Below are 19,904 nucleotides of genomic sequence, written 5' to 3' on the forward strand. Positions count from 1 at the left end.
TGATTGATTGATTGATTGAATGATTGATTGATTTCATAAAAATTTATGTACCGCTTAACTGTAGAAAACCTCAAAGCTGTTTACGAAAAGAATAGAGCAGAAACCAATCTGGATGCTTTGTATTTTACAAGTGCCTCCATTCTGGCTTCAAAACAGTCTCCCCCAACAGAAGAATCACTGAATCAAGCCCCTGTCTCCACCAGCATCTCACGCCAGGCAAAGACTTTTCCTGCCCTCGCCCCAACCGGTATGAACAGTTTCACACAAGCAGCTCTGAAGAATGGACCAGGTTTCGGGAGGGGAAAGAGGGATGCTCCATTTTGCAAGACCACGTGGTATTCATGCACAGTCTAGAACGAAGAAGGGCTCAGAGGCTCACATCCCACAGCGGCATGTTCACCAGGGTGCTACTACCACCTAGAGTCTGGGCTGGGGGAAGAGAGGAAGCAAAGAGAAAGAGGGATGAAGAGGTTAGAGTAGCAACTAAAGGAAGGAAAGGCCCCTCCAAGCAGAGCTGGAGGGAGAGGGAATCCAAGGTCATTTTCTAAGCACAAAGCATGGCTCTAGTCTCAGAATATTGTCCATTTTCACAAGCCCTTTGATTTGCTGTGCTTGAGTTTGTGTCTAGCGTGGGGTCCCTTGCCACTACCACAGGCCTGACTGCCCAGCTAATGCCTACATGAGGAGGATGAGGAGCCAGGCAGAGGAGACAAAACTTACAGGCAATGTGTTCTCAAAATAACTGACAAATCGACAGTGTGTGTGTGTGTGTGTGTGTGTGTGTGTGTGTGTGTGCAAGCTTTTCTACAGTCCAACAGTTTATTGATCCTGGAACCTTGCCAGCAAGCACAGGAACAGCACTTATTGTGAGAGGGGCTGGCGGAACATCTTCTCTTTAAAAGGTCCAAATGTCTCATGAACAACAAATCTTTGAAACACATTTCACAACACAGAGGCACAATGCAACGAGAACTTTAAAAGGTTTACTGGGAAAGACAGTCTTCTGCTCATATTAAAAGGGCAAAAGGCGTTGAGTGAAAAGAGAGGGTGGGTCTCTGGCTATGGCTTCCCTATTAATTTTTTATTTATTTATATTATTATTATTATTATTATTATTATTATTATTATTATTATTATTAAAGGGCTTGTGAGAATTCTATGGCCAGACATTTACGTCTTCTCCCACTGCTTCTCTCCAAAGCAAGGGAAGGCTGCCTTTCACATGGAAAAGGAGACTGAAAACCTAATTACTCCCCCATTAGCCTTTAAGAAAGGTTTTCTTTAAAAAAAAATTCCCTCCTGAAATCCAGGCAACTGAATGTCAAGGTGGGATGAGTGGGAGAGCTGCAGTGTGAATGTGAGTTTTAAGCGTCTTCTCTTCCACAAGAGAACAGCAGGCATTCAAGATGAGTGCGACTCCATGCCAAAAGCCTTGTCTCAACGTGTCAAAAAAGATAAGAGCTTCCCCAGAAATAGAGGGCTTGCCCATTCCTCATCTGATGTTTGTTGGAAAAACAGAAGCAGCCTGCCCTGTACCTTCCCGCTGCTGCTGCTGCTGCTACTACTATTGCCGCTTGGGAGGAAGGCTGCTCTGCAGCGATAGAGGCTACTGAACTGGCTGCAGGACATTCTGCACATGTCCCCCATTGTATCGAGGAAACACTAGCTGGGAGAAATCTCCAGCAGCTCCAGGGAACCAACGCTAAACTCACAGCACACCCAAATGCTTTGCTTCCCTGCTGCTCCCCGGGGAGATGGACAGAGTGGCTTTGCACCCCATGCTTGGCAGGGGAGAGGGGTCCATTGCTGCCATGAGGAAGATGGGGACATCCTCTCCCATCACAGAACTGCTGGGGCTCCGCTGAGAGGTCTGGCAGGAAACCTGCCTTCTCTCCCGCAAGTAGGCACTTCTGATCCCAGAGGGTGGAAGAGAAGGGCAGAACAAAAGTGAAGGTGCATATGGGCACACCCTGCGTTAAAGCCTTGCGCAGAAGAGGCCCACTGGCCAAGCCTCGTGCCACCTGGGACCCCCAAGGTGCACACACCTGGCAAGCTCCGCAAGCCTCTTGCTTTGAGATCACCAGTTGACAACAACCTGTTAGAAAATTAATCCTCCTCAACTCAGCAGAGCAGGTTCCTCGGGAAACTCCCCAAGGGCCAACGGTCCGTATTAATGGGGACACCGGTGCCAGGCAGTGTAGAGGAGACAGGCACAGGCTCCTCAGCACCGGCAAATGTCACCGCTCACAGGGCTTCGCATCAGAGTGGCCTCCACAATCTGCCCACGGCACCGAGTTAATCAGCCCAGAGGGCGAGGTTGGGATTATGTGATCTCGGGAGGGGGAGGGAGAGACTCCTCAACTGCGAGATTGTTATTCTTTGTGAAAACCTCTCACTGCTCTGCAAGGTATACGGGTAGGAGGAGAGCACGCCTGTCAGTTTGGCGAATGCCACACACCGATCTGACTTTCAAAAGAGCAAGCGGGAGGCAGGGAAGGCTGAGCCTGCTGGCTTCCTTCCCCCACCCTGGCATTTGAAGACCCATCTGGTGGGAAAGGCACAAGTTCCTACTTGGAGGAAGGTGGCAGGGCAAGAAAGCAAAGCTTCGCCCCCCCCCCCAACCCAGGCCTTCATGGTGCAATTGGGCAACACTGGGAAACTGAAGCTTCACCAAAAATTTGCAACATGGACAGGTGTCTTATCTATCTGAAAAGGGGGGAGAGGGGTCTAGAGTTAATGAGGAGGGGCACATGACAAACAGAAGGAGAAATGCATACAAGCACTGGACACATGAAGGAGGACCAGGGCTGAGTCCGGTTCCCCCGGGGTGGAGAGCAGCAGTTTTCCTGATCCTGAGAAACAGGACACACTCTAGACCTTTCCTGATGGATCAGCAGCCTGTCCTTTTATGCTCAATAGCCATTTTTGTTTTTCGCAATTGGGAACAAAAGGGACAGAGCAGCTTCTGCTTCTCAAACCCATAGCAGCTGCTGTGTTGGGGGTTATTGGGGAGGCCCCGTGGCCCTCAAAGGCACCAGGCAAGAGAACATCCCTATTCTAAGGTACCATTCATTAGTTCACATTGCAAGGGAGAGGCATGGTAGGATGGGCACACACAATAACAGAATTCAACAAAGTAAAAAATAGCAGGAGGTCGATTGCATTTCACTCTTATGCATGAATACCCGAGATATCCTCAGCCTGGAGCATGGGGAAGCAATTCTGAACCGGAGAACTAGAAAGAAATTATTATTAAAGTGTTACATACTCTGCTCTTCTCCCCATCCGAAATAACTCCAGCTGCCTGCATGCAACAAATGGAAGCAAAAAATAGGAATGGAAAAAGTATAGATAAATATGACAAGTGAGAAGGGTTTGATGATATGTTTGCTGGGCAGAAGCTTAAAATTTAAAACATGTTTATTTTTGCCATGACAATATCCTACATTTTTCAGCAACTTACCACCTGTTGAGGACTTCTTAACTTGTGAGAAGATGGAAAATTGTACATGAATATTGAAGATTGCCAAGTCAATCTTTGAATTAATGGACAGCCCATCCCTTAAGCAGACCCTGCCCACATCAGGCAGGTCACTGTACAGCCATTCATTCAGCAGAAAACAACACTTTTTTTAGTGAAGTGTTGAAATGGCAAATCCACCTGGCCAGTGTCATCATCTTAAGGAAGCCCCTTCTGCCCCAGTGCAACACCCCTTGCTCTCATTCCCAGAGAGTCGTAAGAGTCCATCTCCCCACCCTGATCCCTTCACCTCAGCCCCTCCAAGTCCTCGCTTTTCATTCTCCCACCAACTCATGACCTTTCTGTTGCCATCCCTACATGAGCACTGCCTTTGTGGGGAAGCTCAAACATTCAGCAATGGCCAGCCGGAGCCCCTTGGAAACTCGCCAGCAGGGCTTGAAGTTAATTGAAAAGTCACGATAAACCTATTCTCTACACATTTGTCTGATCTACTGCCAAAGCCTTCGGAGCTATTGCTCATGTGGTGGTGGGGAACTCCAAAATTCAGCCACGATTTGTGTGCAGCGCTTTTATTCTCTTCGTCCCAAGCCCACCACCAAACACCAAATGATGACAGTTCCTTTTAGAAGCAAATTAGACAGGTCAAAATACAGATCCTGGGAGGAATCTGCTCTCCATTGTGAAAACTGGCCCTTAATTTCTAACTCTGCCTTCAGGGAGGTCTCCCGAAATCTGCATTGGATAGACACAGTTTAAACCTATTCATAAACGATTTTCAGTTGGGGTGAACCCCAAAATAAAGAGGGGGTGGTTCTTTCATATTTTTTTCTTCGTGCCAAAATAACCTTACAGAAGTGAAAATAAAACCTATGACTGAATGTTATCACAGTGTGAACCTTTTATTACTCCAATTACCACCACTATTTACTACTTGTAATAGTGTACTGTTTTTGTTTGCAAAGAGACCATCTCCAATACTTATTTAAAATTTAGATTTCTCACCAAGGGTCTCAAAGTCGTTTCCCGGAACAGAAATACAGATTAAAAACCAGATACAATTTAAAATCAAAACAGCATGAAAAAATACAGAACTGTCACCTCACTTCCATTCCCTGCTTCCCAACACAGACCCAGGCATTAAGGACCCTCCACTCATGGGCTCCCTTTCCCAGGGAATATTTGCAAGTATTTCTGATGCTCTCTTGAAAGAGCAGCTGCTTCTCTTGTCTTTCCTATGGCCCAGCTGTTTTTATATGATGTGCTTTTCGAGATTTGGTAAAAATGGACAACTGGAAGACCATTCCAGGAACTGGCAGGGCAGTATTTCGGCAGTGGTGGAGGAGAGGTGGATGGTCCTCCTACTCCCAAACTCCTGGCATGTGCGGATCTGGAGCAACAAACCTGGGTTGGGAGAGGCTTTACAGGAATCCACAGTGCAGGAAACTAATGACTTAGCACACAACTGGGGCATGAGCTTTTCATCTTACCGGGCTAGATCAGCAGCAAATATTAATAGCAGGTTTGTTTGGTTTGGGGGTTTCTTTAGGAAAGGGGAAGGAGAGGTTAAAAAAAAATGCTTGCTTGAGCTTTTTATAGGTCACATAAATTCACACAACGATAGTAAATTGTTTGACAAGTCCTTCACCAACACGGAGTCTTTCATCTCAGCCATGTCACATTTTAGTAATACGTTTGCCAACACCTCAAAGAGCCATCACAAAACATTTAACAAAACAAGGCGGGGGAGGTTCTATGAGCAAATATCTGACAGCCCAGGCGCTATTAAATTGGTTATTGGCTTACTAAAACTGAGCTCCTGGTTTTCAACAGTCTGAAGATGGAATGCATCTGTTGGGTCTGTAAGGTCCAGCCAGGCCTGCAATGGCTGGATTCCTCAGTCTCAAAAAATGAACCATGGAATTTCTAGTCTCTTCTTCGAAGCATCTCATGGGGAACGAGATCCCACCTTCTGTGAGTCAGCTGAAGGCACAAAGCCTCCTTAGGCGAAGTCAGGCTGCTCAGCTCCCCAAGGCCTTTCACAGCACTGCCACCCAAAATCCTTTTCAACTGAAGTGCCAGGAATCAAACTTGGGACCTGCCACTCAGCTGTGCCCCAGCTCAAGCCCGAGTTTGAATCCAGAACTTTAAACGCCTTGACTCTGGTCAGCAGCAGCTTCCCCACCCTCCGGGATGCACCAACTTTTCTCTTCCAAGCTGGACTTTCCCCATCCTAGTCAGGCACAGAAAACATTTCTCATCTTTGCTGCTCTCCTCCAAAGCCTTGTGTTGGCTTATTTCCCAAAACCCTGTGACTAAAACTAAAAAGTTATCGCATAGCATGACATCCCAGCAGCACAGGAAGCCAGCTGGACTGCCATTGATCCCACATCTATACTTTTATAACGGGTTGTGAAGAAAGCAAAGAGGAGACCTTTGAAATAAGGGTCTTCAAAGCACCCAGGGCTGTTTTGTTCCAGCCACCCACCCACACGCCAGCGAGAGGAGCCTGAAGACACGATGTTCCTTTGGGTTTAAAAGCTACAAACCAGCCACACAAACCTCTGCAGAGAAATGCCCAAAAGCATCTCTGTCGCTAGTCCAGCTTACAAGAAATACTTCTTGCTTCCCCCTCCTGCTTGGCTAAGGCCCCCTTGTAAAATGACTCAGATCTTCTGGAGAGACCAACACCTTCCAATTAACGCTACAAAGAAGGCTCAATGGTGCCAGGATCGGGAGGGGAGCTGGGAGAGACCACAGCAAAGGCTGGAGGCTGTGTGGAATCCAAAGGGCTGAACGCTGCTGCCATGTTCCCAGAGAGGGACTCTCAGAAAACTATCATCTCCCTTTCTGTCTTGAAGCTGCGCCGATTAGTCATTCCTCTCTGGCAGCCGAGGTGGGTCTGTCGGAGCCGCAGGCAGAGTGCAGGCAGCCCCTAATCAAACTTAACAAGCAAAACCTGCTCACAGGAACACAGCACAGCAGGTCTGGAGACAACTCAGGTAGAGAAGGCACACAGCCTTCCCAAATGAGCTTCAGCACCTTGCCTCATCACGGCTGCAAGAATACCCGTTCAATCCGACAAGCAGCGGGAGGCTTTCCACTCCCTTTTTTCCACGGAGATTAGTGGTCTCTGAGCACACCTAGGTTGCATTTCTGCTTTTGGGCCCTTCATCAATCACTCGTCGCCTGGGCTCCTGGGGGAGTTTATAGCTGACGTAGGTCTGAGTCTGGCCAGTATCTGGAGGGGAGACCGTCTGTGAAATTTTCCACCAAAGCACGGTGCCTTCCAGGAGGGAAGAAAAGCCAGGTATCCATGTAAATAAACAGAAGCTACAAGCATTGGAGTTATCAGGGATGTTTAACAAAGAGCAGCAGGTTTAATCTTTGCCAGGCCTGATGTTCTTCGTAAGGCAGAGGCTTTGCTTCCTGGCAGCTCCTGGCCAAGGAGAGTCCATCGCCTTCCTCCCAAGGCAGCCTCTCTCACTCAAAGCAGCTCACGCCACCAGCTCATCCTAGTAGTTAGTTGAAATCCAGCTGGTGGGGCAGCAAAAACAATTCTGCACCTTCGTCTATCTTTTTCTTGGCCGGGAGAGCTCTTGCCATCTCTGCTGCCCTCCTCCTTCTCAAACAGTTGGGCCACGGCTAGAGCTCTCAATGAGTTGGTGTCAGTCGTCTCTTGGGCAGCCGATTCAGCTAAGCCTGTTAACTGCCTTTTGTAATTCACATTAGCTCAGAGCTTTCCCCCAATTAATCTACCTGATTTAGGAAATTGATTCTCCGTGGTCCACCAGCTATTTCTATGGGAAATTGACAAACACAAGAGCTTAGTTCTCCATCACTGGCTTAAAGGTGCATGGGTTCAGGAAACGGGGACATGGCTGGCGCTGAGCCTCTTGGGCTTGCCAATCAGGTTGGCGTTTCAAATCCCCGCAACAGGGTGAGCTCCCGTTGCTGTGTCCCAGCATCTGCCAACCTGGCAGTTTGAAAGCACACCAGTTCAAGTAGATAAATAGGTACCACTGCAGCGGGGAGGTAAATGGCATTTCCATGCACTCTGGCTTCCATCATGGTGTCCCGTTGCGCCAGAAGTGGTTTAGTCATGCTGGCCAGATGACCTGGAAAGCTGTCTGTGGACAAATGCCAGCTCCCTTGGCCTGAAGCAAGATGAGTGCCACACCCCATAGTCACCTTTGACTAGACTTAACCATCCAGGGGTCCTTCACCTTTACCAGTTCAGGAAAGAATCAGAGATTTGAAGGTGGGCCTAGCCTGGCCCAAATAACTCTACATAAGAGACTTGGTGATCAAAATGGCCACTTTATACCTCTCTAAGAAAACATTATGGTGAAACTGTAGATTAAATTTTGGCATTTTCCTAATAATGTAACTCAAGGTATATGCCTCCTACACTTATATGCCAATTTCAGGAGCAAAGTAATCACTTTCATGTCTCTTTTCATCTTCTATGCAGAGATACTTTTCTTCTTCTTTTAAATACCTTTTAAGGTTAAAATAGTTAAGCCTTGGAGTTTGTAAAACTGATGGTGAGAATGCCCAAAACTCTGTGACTTACAAAAAGGGTCTTATGTCTTTAAAAGGACCTCTATGCTGGGTGCCTGAAGAGCTCTGCAACAAAAAGAGTTTGGGGATTCTGCTAGGCTGAAAAGGATTCACCTGGCCATCAGGAAAGCTCAGGGGGCATCGGTGCACCTCTCAGCCAGACCCCAATTCAGACACTGGGCTGATCCGGATTATTCCGTGAATCATGTTAGCAGCCGTCATACTACACAGAAGCAGCTGCCCTCGTCAAGACTGATTTGAAAGAGAAGTTCAGCACTTGGTACCGGCTGATTTTGTCTCCCTACCCCAGCTTCTGCCACACTGCAGGAGAGAGTGTATAGCCTACAGCAGAACAAGTATCTTGCTGACTTGGCAGTGTATTAACCTACATCTGTCATGCCATTCACCTGCTTCCATTCCTCTCCAAAACATGGGGCAAAGTGACATACTCAGGAGAAGCAGAAAAAGCAAAATACACATTATTATTTAATAAGCAACAATAATAAGTGCATTTCAAGCACCCACAGAAAATGCCACATCCACTACGATGCCTTTGGTGCTGCCTCCAATGTGGGGCTGAGGGACTTATGGGCAGGACCCGCAAATTAGCAATGTGGCAACAAGCCACAAGAACAGAAGAAGAGCCTGCTGGATCAGGCCTGCCCTGCGCAAAATGCACAATCAAGACCTGAGCGCAAGAGCCCTCCTCTAGCCACTGGTATTCAGAAGCACTGCAGGGCCTTCTCAGTAGTGGCTCCTGTGGAACGGCTCTTACTGTCAGAAAGTTCTTCAAAAGGTTTAGTTAGGATATCCTGTCTTGTCATTTGAATCCATTGGTTCAGGTCCTCCCCTCTGGAGCAGCAGAAAACAAGCTTGTTCCATCTTCCATGTAACAGACCTTCAGATATTGGAAGATGGCTATCTGATCACTCCTCGGCTATCTCTTCCCCAAGCTAAAGGTTCCCAGTTCCCTCAACCGTTCCTCATAAGGCCTTGGTTTCCAGGCCCTTTATAATATTTGATGTTTTTAAGAAGGATGTTCTAATAATAATAATTTTATTATTTGCACCCTGCCTATCTGACTGGGTTGCCCCAGTCACTCAGGGCGGATTCCAGCATATATACAAACATAATAAAACATTAAACCTTAAAAAGCTTCCCTATACAGGGCTGCCTTCAGGTGTTTCCTACATGCTATATAGTTACTCATCTCCTTGACATATGATGGGAGGGTGTTCCACAGGGATACTTGATGATTTAAAAAACTTCCAAACATCTGTATTATTTTTGCCTTTTTTGTTGTCTGCTTCCCTAGGCTCTTTTGGAAGGGAGGGTGGGGTAAAAATCTAATAAGGAGCAGCGAAGTAACAAGAAATCTACCATCTGTCTGCAGATGTGGAAGAATTCCTACCTCTCACTGGAAGAACTGAAGAAACAGCCAAGAAACAAACCACCATGGCCAATATTGCCTATCTATCCCACTGCAATAAAATGGTCTGCCTCAGAAGCCCTTTTCCCCCGGACAAAAGGCGGCTGGGAGAGGACCTGCCAAGGATTCTTCACTGATGGACTGCATCCAGCCCAGACTTCCCAAGGCTGGGTTGAGCGACACCTGAACTATCGATGTGCTCCTGGAAGTGAAAGGCATTACCTGGCTGCCATGGGAGCCCCCGGGCAAATGGTATCTGAGTGCAGCAGGCATTGTTAGCCTTCTCCATGACAACCAGATGGCTGTGTCTTCCATAGCAAGGAACGGAGGTGCCATCTGTCTCTACAAATATTGGACTCTCCACTTAATTATCCAGCCACAGGGACTTTATTTGGCACACGGATGTGGGGGGAGTGGCACTTATTTGTTCTATATATTCTTCTCCAAACAGTTACACCATTTGGGACCATGGAAAATCACTCAGCGGCAGCCTCTTTGGCTCTCTGTGTTGGAATCTGAAGATTCACGGTTTGTGCAACGATGCATTCCCGCAGATGACAAATCCTTTGCTGAGCACAGTCTAAATACTGGCCTTCAATACTGGGATATCACATTTTCCTAACGTCAGAAGCAGGAGGTTTCGTCCGTCAAATTCTGATACATTCCACACCAGGTGGTCTTCCAGCTGCCACATCTGTGCTGCTGAACAAGCGTCAGAGCACTTCGTGGCCACAGCATGTACAGATGGTGGCAACTCCATGCCAGGCCACTGGCCACCCAGTTTTCAAAAGGCAGCTTCAACACAGCCACTATTGGAATCTCAAAAGTCAGGAGCGCAGAAACCAAGTTCAGAGACTCTGAGCATCTTTCTGCACCATTTTTGTGTTGTGAATAACTGAGTAGAGAAGACAAGCCTGCAAGAGTGGGAAGATGACTCACTGCAGATTATAATGGAAGTTGACACCTCCAGAAACAAGCACGGATTGGAAATCCCAGCCTTCAAAAATGCTAAGCGGTTCTGACAGCCAGTGCCTTGGCAAACTCAGAGCAACCGAAGATCATGGACAAGCCCCTGTGTAAACAGCTTTTCCTGAGGCAAGCACCAAGAACACTCACATGTTACCGCTGTCCAAAGTGTATACATGTATATTTAATTTAGTAAAGGCTATGTGCTTCATGGTGCTCCTGAAGACCGTTCCTTGGACCAACTTCTGTTGGTGCAGGGAGCCTGCGCACTCCTGAGACACAAAAAAACCCTTCAGCCAGCAAACAGAAGTTTGCCAGTTCTCTGACACATGGATGGTGAGCTTGGATGCAAAGGCCAATCGGCTGAGCCACTGCAAACAGAAGCCTAGTAGCAAATCAACAAAGCAATATGAGCTGCAGAGGGATTCAAGCTGCTCGAACCGTCCATCCCATTAGATTCGAGAAGGGTCACTTGCAAGAACCTCTTGGAAATGACTTGGGGCAGGGGGAGGGAGACCCCCTGTTTTTCCTTAGCCCTTCCACATCCCTCTCAGGTTCCTCCACTGGGGTAAATCTGCAAAGACTTTGGAATTCCCTCCCTAGAGACATTAGACATCCCTCCTTGACCTTCCACCAGCAAGTGTAGATTTTCTTCTTCCAACAGGCTTTGGGGGAAAGGACTGCTTCCGTATGCTTTATATATAATGTTGAGGGGGGAGCATAGGCTGTATGCCTGAGTCCCTTCGGATTCCTGGATCCAGCAAGGATTCAACTGAAGTAGCCAGGCCAGCTCCCAGTTAAGGCTCCCCTAAGTATGGGTCATAAAAGTAACAAAGGAAGTGGCTCTGTGCCAGAGCACAAATGCGTGGGGGCCCCTCCCAAACTCGTGGATAGTTAGGACGACAAAAGCCAGGGTTGAGGTGCATGTGAGCTCAAAGCTGGGAGAGGCTGGAGGCTGAAGCCTGGGAGAGAGAGACATGCTTGATTTCTGCTGGAATCCAAGGCTGTGTCTACGGGAGAAGCAGGACCCTCTTGGATCTACAATTCTATGATTCTACTAATGCTGCAAGCCCCATCATTGTAGCCTCAAGTTGCACATATGTGCAAATAAACCATATATCCTAAAGACCCCCCCCCCAGTCTCTGCTGTCCCTCATTCGGAGGAAACCGAACCCTGGGGAAGCACCTGGAACCCCCGGAATCTGGTGCTGCTTGGAGATTGGGGTGGCATGTAGCAATATATATATAGTTTTAATTCTACCAGTGTTGCATTGTTTTTAAATGCTTTCTTCCCTATGATTTTAGCTGCTCTTATTTTTATCAGGGAGCCACCCTGAGTTCAGAGAAAAAGGAGGTGTATAAATAAATATATAGTAATTATAATAATATAGGCCTCAAACATGTGCTGCCATTGCTCCTGGTCTGATCAGTCCATGAACAGAATATGCTGAGATGTGTGCTGTACACTCAAACAGGTGAGGGCACCCTGGGGTGTGGGTTAGCAGAGGCTGCAGCTGCCTGCACCTTTCCCATTCGAGGAGGGAGGAAGCCCCTTGAATTCTGAGGGTGAAACCCAACATGCGCAAGTCCCTCTGGAAGATCTTGGGAGCGTTCTGCGCATAAGCCAGCACCTGCTTCGGTGAGCAACAGAACTTTCAAAAATAGGTATTTTAAACCTGGAGCAAAAAACATGAAGTTGCTTTGCAATCTGCCAGTTGGCCTCTTCTCTCTCTGGCAAACAGAAGCGATTTTCTAACAAGATGTTTCCAACTTCTTTTTATATAAGATTAAGACTATTCACACAGCAGGATATTTTTTTTTTTTACCACTGAACAGCTATTTAAAAAATCAGCTCCATAACCGAAAATAAAGATCCTGCGCATTAGCCGCTTCAGAGAGCATCGGACCTTCCAAGCGACACGTGAGGTCAGTTTCCTGGGCGCTCACGGCTCCTCTGCAGCGGCCCTGCCCGTTTCCTGCGGCCACAGCGAGCTGCCCTTCCTTCCTGCCCTGCCCCTGTTGTTGCTCCCGCAAAGCCTTCTGCTAAGCTTATTTAGAGAAAGTACAAGCATGACATTTCACATCATTGCACGAAGCATTTATCATGTTGCAAACAGCCAGCGTGGACAGAGCAGTTGCTCAATGTCCTCCTACCGGCTAGGGTGGAAATTCTTCCCGGTGCTAAGAGAGGCCTCAAGACCTCGGCCTGAGGACTCCTCCTGGAGAAAAAGCAGCAGACAACGTCCAAAGACTTCACAGTTCAAGGAATGGTTGTGCCAGATCAGAGAACCATAGAACTGTAGCGCTGGCAGGGCCCCCACATGGAGTGGTGCATTTTCAAAAAATTTAATTTGAACGATTTGAGAAAATTCCAACATCTAAGCAACAAATAGGCCAGCTATTTAAAATATTTAAGTTTTTACTAGAAGCAGATTATAATGGCATACATTTGATGAAATCAAAACGGGAAAAAGAATTAAATTTAATCGTATCTAATGAAAAACCATAGAATCGTAGAGTTGGAAGGGACTTCCAAAGGTCATCCAGTCTATCCCATTGCAATGCAGGAATCTCAGCTAAAGCATCCAAGACAGATGGCCCTCTAACTTCTGCTTAAAAACCTCTGAGGAAGAAGAGTCCATCACCTCCAGAGGAGGCCCCTTCCACTGCCCAGCAGCTCTTGCTGCAAGAAAGTTCTTCTTCATCTCCTGCTTGTAACCTGAAGCCATGGGTTCAAGTCCTACCCTCCAGAGCCGCAGAAAACACGCTTACTCCATCTTCCAAGTGATGGAAGGGCTTGTATGATCTAGTTGAGATTCCTGCATTGCAGGGGCTTTGACTAGATGACCCTCAGGTTCCTTCCAACTCTATAACTTGATATTTTCTGACATTAGGAGGTGCGTTTCCATGCATGAAAATATAGGGAATATTTTGTGACCGTGGCTTTTAAAATAAGGAAACTAAAACACATACACCCCTCTTAGTCTGGGCTTCTCCATCAGTCTCAGCCAAGGAATGATGGGAGTTGTAGTCAACCACAGCTGAAGGGCAAGGCATCCCCCCCCAACTCCTTGTTCCATCACGCAGGCCTTTCGCGGCAGCTGCAGAGAGCCCAGCGCACAACTGGATGGAGCCTTTGTGATGAACTGCAAAGCTTGGTCCTGTGCCCACTTGCCACCCTTAGCCCTAGTGAGGATGATCTCCAGCCCTGCAGGGCTTAGAGCTGCGCAGCTCAGTTGCACTAATGCAGTGAGCTGCAAGCCCTTTGTATCTTCTGCTCAGTCGCACATGGACTTTAATATGCAATTAAGTCAATGTCCTTCTCCAAATCCTGTGCAATCCAAGTCAGTTAAAAAGGGGGGGGGGAATCTCCCCACACAAATACTTGCTTTGTAAAGTTTCCATGTAAACCACTTGGAATTTTTTATTCCTATTAAGTGGTATAAAAAAATAATAAATACTTGAATAGTGAGTTTATACAATGCCACTCAGTGATATTAGAAAAGTAATTAAGCTACTAGATATTTAATTTGCTTGTCCAGCAACAGGGTAATTAACAATTCCTAATGTTAACCTTCTTGAAGAGAGCCTCTAATCAGCCTAGTGGATAAGCAACCGGCAACATGTAATACTCTAAGTACCAAGTCTTACCAGGTTTCAATGGAGGAGAGCAGTTCAGATATGCAAAGCCTTGGAGATTGGCACACCACTTAGGAAGGGAAAGCTGGATCTGTTCCATTTTCTTTGCTAGCATTTGACAAAAGCAACAGAACTGCCCTCACCCCTTCCTACGCCCTGCAACCAAATATCAGCACCACTTGGCAGGCGTTGCAGCTCTGCAGTAAGCGCTGAGATCCCCCCAGCCCCACATCTCCCCAGGGCTTGGGGAAGGGCTGGGAATAGGGGCACCCTGGCCTGCAGAAGGAGCCATGGTTGACACTTGGAGCTCCTGGCTTGACAATGGAAGCATCTGACAGTGACCCACAGTTAGAAACAAACAACGGCTTATCTCAAATGAGCAGCGAGCAAAGCTTGGCTTACAGTTGTGGTTTGGAGGAAAATATCCCGCAAGTGCTGCTTCACACATCAATGGTAAGACAGGCGGTCTCACTTCTGCGCTCCAGTTGGGGGCAGAGTGAAGCAGGCAGGACTGAGCATGGGTTCTCCCTCATGGCAAACCATCGTTTATTCCATGCTGGGCTACAGAGAAGCATGAACCAGGCCACTGATGCTGATGCAGAATCAAGGCTTTGCATGCAGAAGGTTGTTATTTGATTTTGGATGTTATGCTCCCATTTCCACCAGAAAACTCAGTCTTGTCCACACACTGAAAGACACCTGGCCCAAGGGGTCCAGTTTTTTGAGCAAGAGAGCGGCCGTTCTAGGAGGCAGTCCACTTCGGCTCCCATTGCCATGCGACACAGGGGGGCCCTGCAGTGGCCAGCCGGGGGGGGGGGCTTCCAGCCTGACCAGACTTGCAAGGCCAAGAATGCTGCTGGCAGCAAGGAAAGGGCTTGGCAAGGGAAGCTTCTGCCTCTGCCCCACGGGCCCCCTTGAACCTGGTTGACTGCACTGAGACATCGCACTCTCCAAACCACAGTACGAAGGACAGGCGAACACCATGTCTGAATGCAACTACCAAGTTGTTGTGGGGGAGGAAGGGAAAGTAGAATGTTAGCCGCTTTGGGACTCCTTAAAGGGAGTGAAAGGCGGGATATCAAATCCAAACTCTTCTTCAAGAGAGAGAGAGAGACCCAGACAGACAGGGCTGGCACAGGGATCATTATGGTCAGGGTTCTGAAGTACTGACAAGTCAGCAAACACTTTGTTCTACTGCAGAAAGAAAGCAAAGCACAACAACCTACTGAAGGACTGAAATACGAGCAACTTAACATTTCTCACTTACAACACTGGGAGGCAGCAGTGGGCAGCGGCTGCTTCTGGACCTCTTCCGCAAACGAATGCTAAGGGGGGAAATGGGTAGAGATGAGGAATGCAGTAAAACGATTTTCAGCAGACAGGGGCTATCTCATTTAGGGGCACTTTCCTCCTCTTCCATGACATCAAACACTCCCCTCTCCCAAAGAAACATTTGCCCTGTTTCACACCAAAGCTTCCGGGCACCTGCTCCAGGGTCCCCCTTGGTTGCCACAAAGCCCCAAACACTTTCCCCCCCAAGTGTTTGCAATCTGAGTTTGATTTCTCCTGTGCAGCCCTGCCTAGATTTGGAACAGGACTGGAAAAGAAACAGAAATGAATGAGCAGGAACTGGGACTCTGGTGGTGCCAAACTTTGTTGTACAGTTTTTATACTGTTTTAATCTTTGCTGTGCTTTGGGTAGGCAGAACATAAATGATTTAAATTAAATAAAAATGCAAGGAACTATTGAGGGCACAGGGTAGCGCCAGAACAGTGGTCTTCCGCCTTCTCAGACCCAGGGACCAACCTTAAACCCACAGGTGCATCGGGGGAGCCATTTCCTTCTGTATTTGCCACCTTAGATCAGGCCACTTCTTAGCAATGGGTCCCAACCCACCAATAGAAGACCAATGGCCTGGAAAGCTGCACAACAGGCAGAAATCCTGCCCCCACCTCTCCCACCTGCATGCATGCACTCTGCAGAGATGAAGCACCACCTTGAGATTTCTTTTTAGCCAACACGGCCCCAGGATTCAGTGGGCTTTTGTTTGGTTGCTAAACAGGAGTTTCCCTTGGGGTCTTGGTTACTCCCCCCCCCCATTCTTCCCCTGTATTTCTAATAAATAACTGGAGAACCAAAGAACGCCTTCAGTTAGCCTGCCGCTTTCAAAAGTGGTGGCTCATCTTGCATTATCCGATGGTGCAATGGAAAGTCAGCCTGCACAGCTGGCTGGGTGGGAGGGAGTTCCACAGGCCGGGTGCCACTACCAAGAAGGCCCTCTGCCTGGTTCCCTGTAGCTTTGATTCTCATAGTGAGGGAACCGCCAGAAGGCCCTGGGAGCTGGACCTCAGTGTCCGGGCTGGGGGTGGAGACGCTCCTTCAGGTATACTGGACCGAGGCCACTCACTTGCCACGTCCGATAATGCACGAACAAATGCTCTCACCCCCACCAGAAAGGGCAGCCAATTCTCCCTGGCACCTGGCCTGCTATACATGGGGGAGAACAGTCCTGGACTAACCTTCCTCCTGCCTGTAGGAATGTCTGTTCAATGGGCAGCATTCCAGCATAGGGGCACCTGGCTGAAATCGCGAATTGTACAATCCAGAACAGGGTATACCTTATCCAGATCCCCAGAAGCCCCCTATGGGCATTTGGCCAGACTCCAGCAAGAGGTCCCAAGGCAGGAGTGTGCATGGAGCAGAGCAGAGCAAAGCGTACCCACCTCATCATCTTCCTCCAAGGAGTTTATCTGCTTTAACTTCTGAGTCCAGTATTTGGCTTCCTCTTCCGGGATGTCTGCAAGACAGCAGAATAATCAGGTGTCTGCTCCCATCCCCGTTCCCCAAAATATTATATGCATATTCTGCTCTGACATGGGGGCCCCAGAATCTTCCCACCCAATTCCACGGCTGCCCAGCCTCAACAATGCCACAGCATCGGGCGTCCCAGAACATCCATACGGCCAGGCATGTACTTTTAAAAGCAGAGCATGCTTACGCAGAACAGCACATGACCAGGGATGCTGGTTCAATTCAGAATAGAAACAAAAACCACACACATAAACCTCAGCTGTAAAAACGGCAAGGCTTTCTTGGGCTCGTTGAGAACAGAAGGAATGGTGGACAGACCCTTGCGAGCTGCACAGTCAGATTACAGAAACGGAACTGTGTCAGCAGGTGAGGGAGGTGCACACTGCCAAGAGCCAAGGGGAAGGAGGAGCACGACTTCCTGGCCAAGGGTGGAGGCAGAGGAGGGCCAGGGGTCAGAACAATGAGGGCGGCAGCAACAGCAGGCACGGTGTCAACAAGCGCAAATTAGGTTCAATTAATGTTTCATACTTTCCCCACTTTTCAGATCAGACCAAGAAACAGGAGGCGGCAAAACACAACCGACTGCAGAGGCAAGGCAGAAAAACAGCTGTGGCTCAGAGGTCTCCTTGAATGGAAACATCACAAATCCAGCAACATAAAAGTTAAGTCTCTTGCTGGCTTTTTCAATTCCAGAATGTTTGGAACTCTGATTAAGGGGGGAAAGGAAAGGCAGGGAGGCTGGAGATGAAAAGAGGAGAACACAAAATCCATGGCCCAAAGGGAAGCATGCCTGTGCCTCAAGCAGGTGATGGAACCATGCGTGCCTGGAAAATCTCCCAGAAAACTCTGGCAGGTTAAGTTGGAAGCAGAGTGCTGGGCCAGGAGAGACCTCTTGCACTCTGCAGGTACCAGAAGGAGGTTTGGGACTGCACAGAGCTCCAAAACGTCACCCCGTCCCCATTAACCAAGGCGCCTCTAACTCAGTCGTCCCCAAGATGGAGGCCTCCAGATCTGTCGGACTACAACTCCCACCAGCCGCAACCAGAACAGAGCTAACTACTGACATGCCCAACGACACAGTCAAGAACTCTGCTTCCAAAAAGGGATGGAAACCTCGTCCTCAGACGTGTCCCTGTCTTGCACTGCCCAGGCAGAGCGGCAGGGGACTGCCAAGGGCCTGTCACATCCTGGCTTCAGGGAGCCGTTCCCATAGCATGCTTCTGGGCATCTTATCCGAGATAAGACGATTCGTTTCGCAAACACCACCACAAACATGCAACAGCTCCACACCAGATCATTATATTCTCTCTGTCATCAAAGAAAGCCTTGAGCAACTTTGGAAATGGCTTGTGGGAGAGCTTTTTAAGCCATCTGAACCCAAAGCTCGCTCCATGAATATAAGCATGCTGAACCAAACACACAGGTATACCGCTTCTTCCAAGTCCATTTTATCACATAGGAGAGGAGCTCTTTCACCTGGGAAATGAAACACAAGATTTCTAAATATATCTCCCCCTCCCGGGGGGGGGGGGGAATGGTGGCATATTGCTGTAGAGAGAGAAGTGATCTCATACTCAAAGTTAAAAGGACGGACAGTGACCAAGGTGGGATCCACAACGCTAAAGCTCCTTCAACATTGATGCAATCTTTATCCTGAGAGCACATCATTCCTGCACCTGCAATGAACCATGGAAAACACATGGCCCTGGGATGCTGAGGCTGGAAAGGGTCCTACTTTTTGTCCCGGAGAGCCCATCACGGCATTCACTGGTTCTCAAACTCCTTAAGCAGAAGTAGCCTTCTCGTATTTCTTTAAGCATGAAATTATAATAGCATCTGAAAAGCATCATTGCACGTTCTTGGAAGATACGGCTCCCCTGCAACAGCAGAAACCTTTCCTGGAGGGGGAGGCACACAATTCAGACCATTTACAACTTGTGCACCGTTCTGAACAGCTAAGAGGGCGAGGAATGTCCCACTAAAGGAATCATTTTTGAGCCAAACTATGCCAGCTAAAGCCTGTGTGGCAACAGCCGTTACACTGTACAAAGAAATAGTCCAGTAAAATGGGCATCCAAGGTGGCAGCCTCAGTGAGGCTGCTTTGGAGGGTGCATTTCTTGGCCTGCAGTTTGGGCCCTGAAGTGGGTTTTGGGGGGGGGATTACAATGGCCGCAGAGAGGACTCCTCCCCAGAAGCAACACAAGCCAAATTTGTGCCCTCTCTCCCTCTCAAAGTTTGCCTGAAAGGCCCCATCCCCCCTCCACGGACACAGACACCCCCCCAAATAGGAAGAGAGTGGATTGGCCCTCCTCAAAAAGGATACTACTGTTACTTGCATTATTTGCAAAATTCTCCGTTCAGAATTACCAATCATGCTTTACAAACAAATTCAGAAACTGTATAATAGGGGCTGGACTAAAGGACCTTCAAGTTTCCTTCTATTAGTTGCATTCAGCAGTCTGATGACTTTGAATAAAGATTACTGGTTGCTAGGCAATGTGAAATAAACACTCCCCCCCCTGCCACTTATGGAAAATGCTGTGTTGCAAGAACACCTCAGGGCTTCAAAATTGTCCTCCCATATACAGCACCGTAAGCCTGATTTAACTGGAGCGAACTCCTGGAAGGAAACCACCACTAAGGAAAGACCCTCACGGTGGACCCACATCAGGGCAGCGAGAGGGAAGAGGAGTCTTTGAGTTCCACAGAGGATGGTGGGGGATGGAAGAACGTCATCTGCACTCACCGAAAGGCAACTCAAATCTTGTATCCAACAAGATCTGGTGAGGTGTTGGGTTTTTGGTGCCACAGACCTCGTGGCCCTTCATCAAGACCTCAGCTTCCAGGGTAGACCATTCCCCAGGGCCCTCCTGGAAAGAGAAAGGGCATCAGCAACTTGACCAGAAGGATCTCCCCATCCTTCTTCCCACTTTTCTCACGTCTGTTATTTTACCACCCCATATGCAGCAGCCCCCAAAGTGCTGAAAGGCACAAGAACATGCATTTAGATCATTTA

General features: G+C 48.2%; 1 protein-coding gene across 13 annotated transcripts in view; it reads right to left on the bottom strand.

Annotated features, from left to right (window-relative positions):
• UNC13B (unc-13 homolog B) overlaps nt 1-19,904 on the bottom strand; it is a 156,013-nt gene that overhangs the window by 110,350 nt on the left and 25,759 nt on the right. For 8 of the 13 annotated variants that reach the window (XM_083575446.1, XM_083575445.1, XM_083575432.1 and 5 more), the window contains exons 5-8: nt 19,635-19,758; nt 16,800-16,873; nt 15,343-15,400; nt 3,269-3,304 (exon numbers count right to left, since the gene is read on the bottom strand). In XM_083575446.1, the coding sequence (XP_083431572.1) occupies nt 3,269-3,304; nt 15,343-15,400; nt 16,800-16,873; nt 19,635-19,758 (292 nt within the window). The remainder of the gene's footprint in view (nt 1-3,268; nt 3,305-15,342; nt 15,401-16,799; nt 16,874-19,634; nt 19,759-19,904) is intronic. The other 5 variants (XM_083575437.1, XM_083575433.1, XM_083575447.1 and 2 more) reach the window with 1 other exon arrangement.

The sequence above is a fragment of the Podarcis filfolensis genome, assembly GCF_964270895.1.
Source record: "Podarcis filfolensis genome assembly, chromosome: 11".
Lineage (NCBI taxonomy): Eukaryota > Metazoa > Chordata > Lepidosauria > Squamata > Lacertidae > Podarcis > Podarcis filfolensis.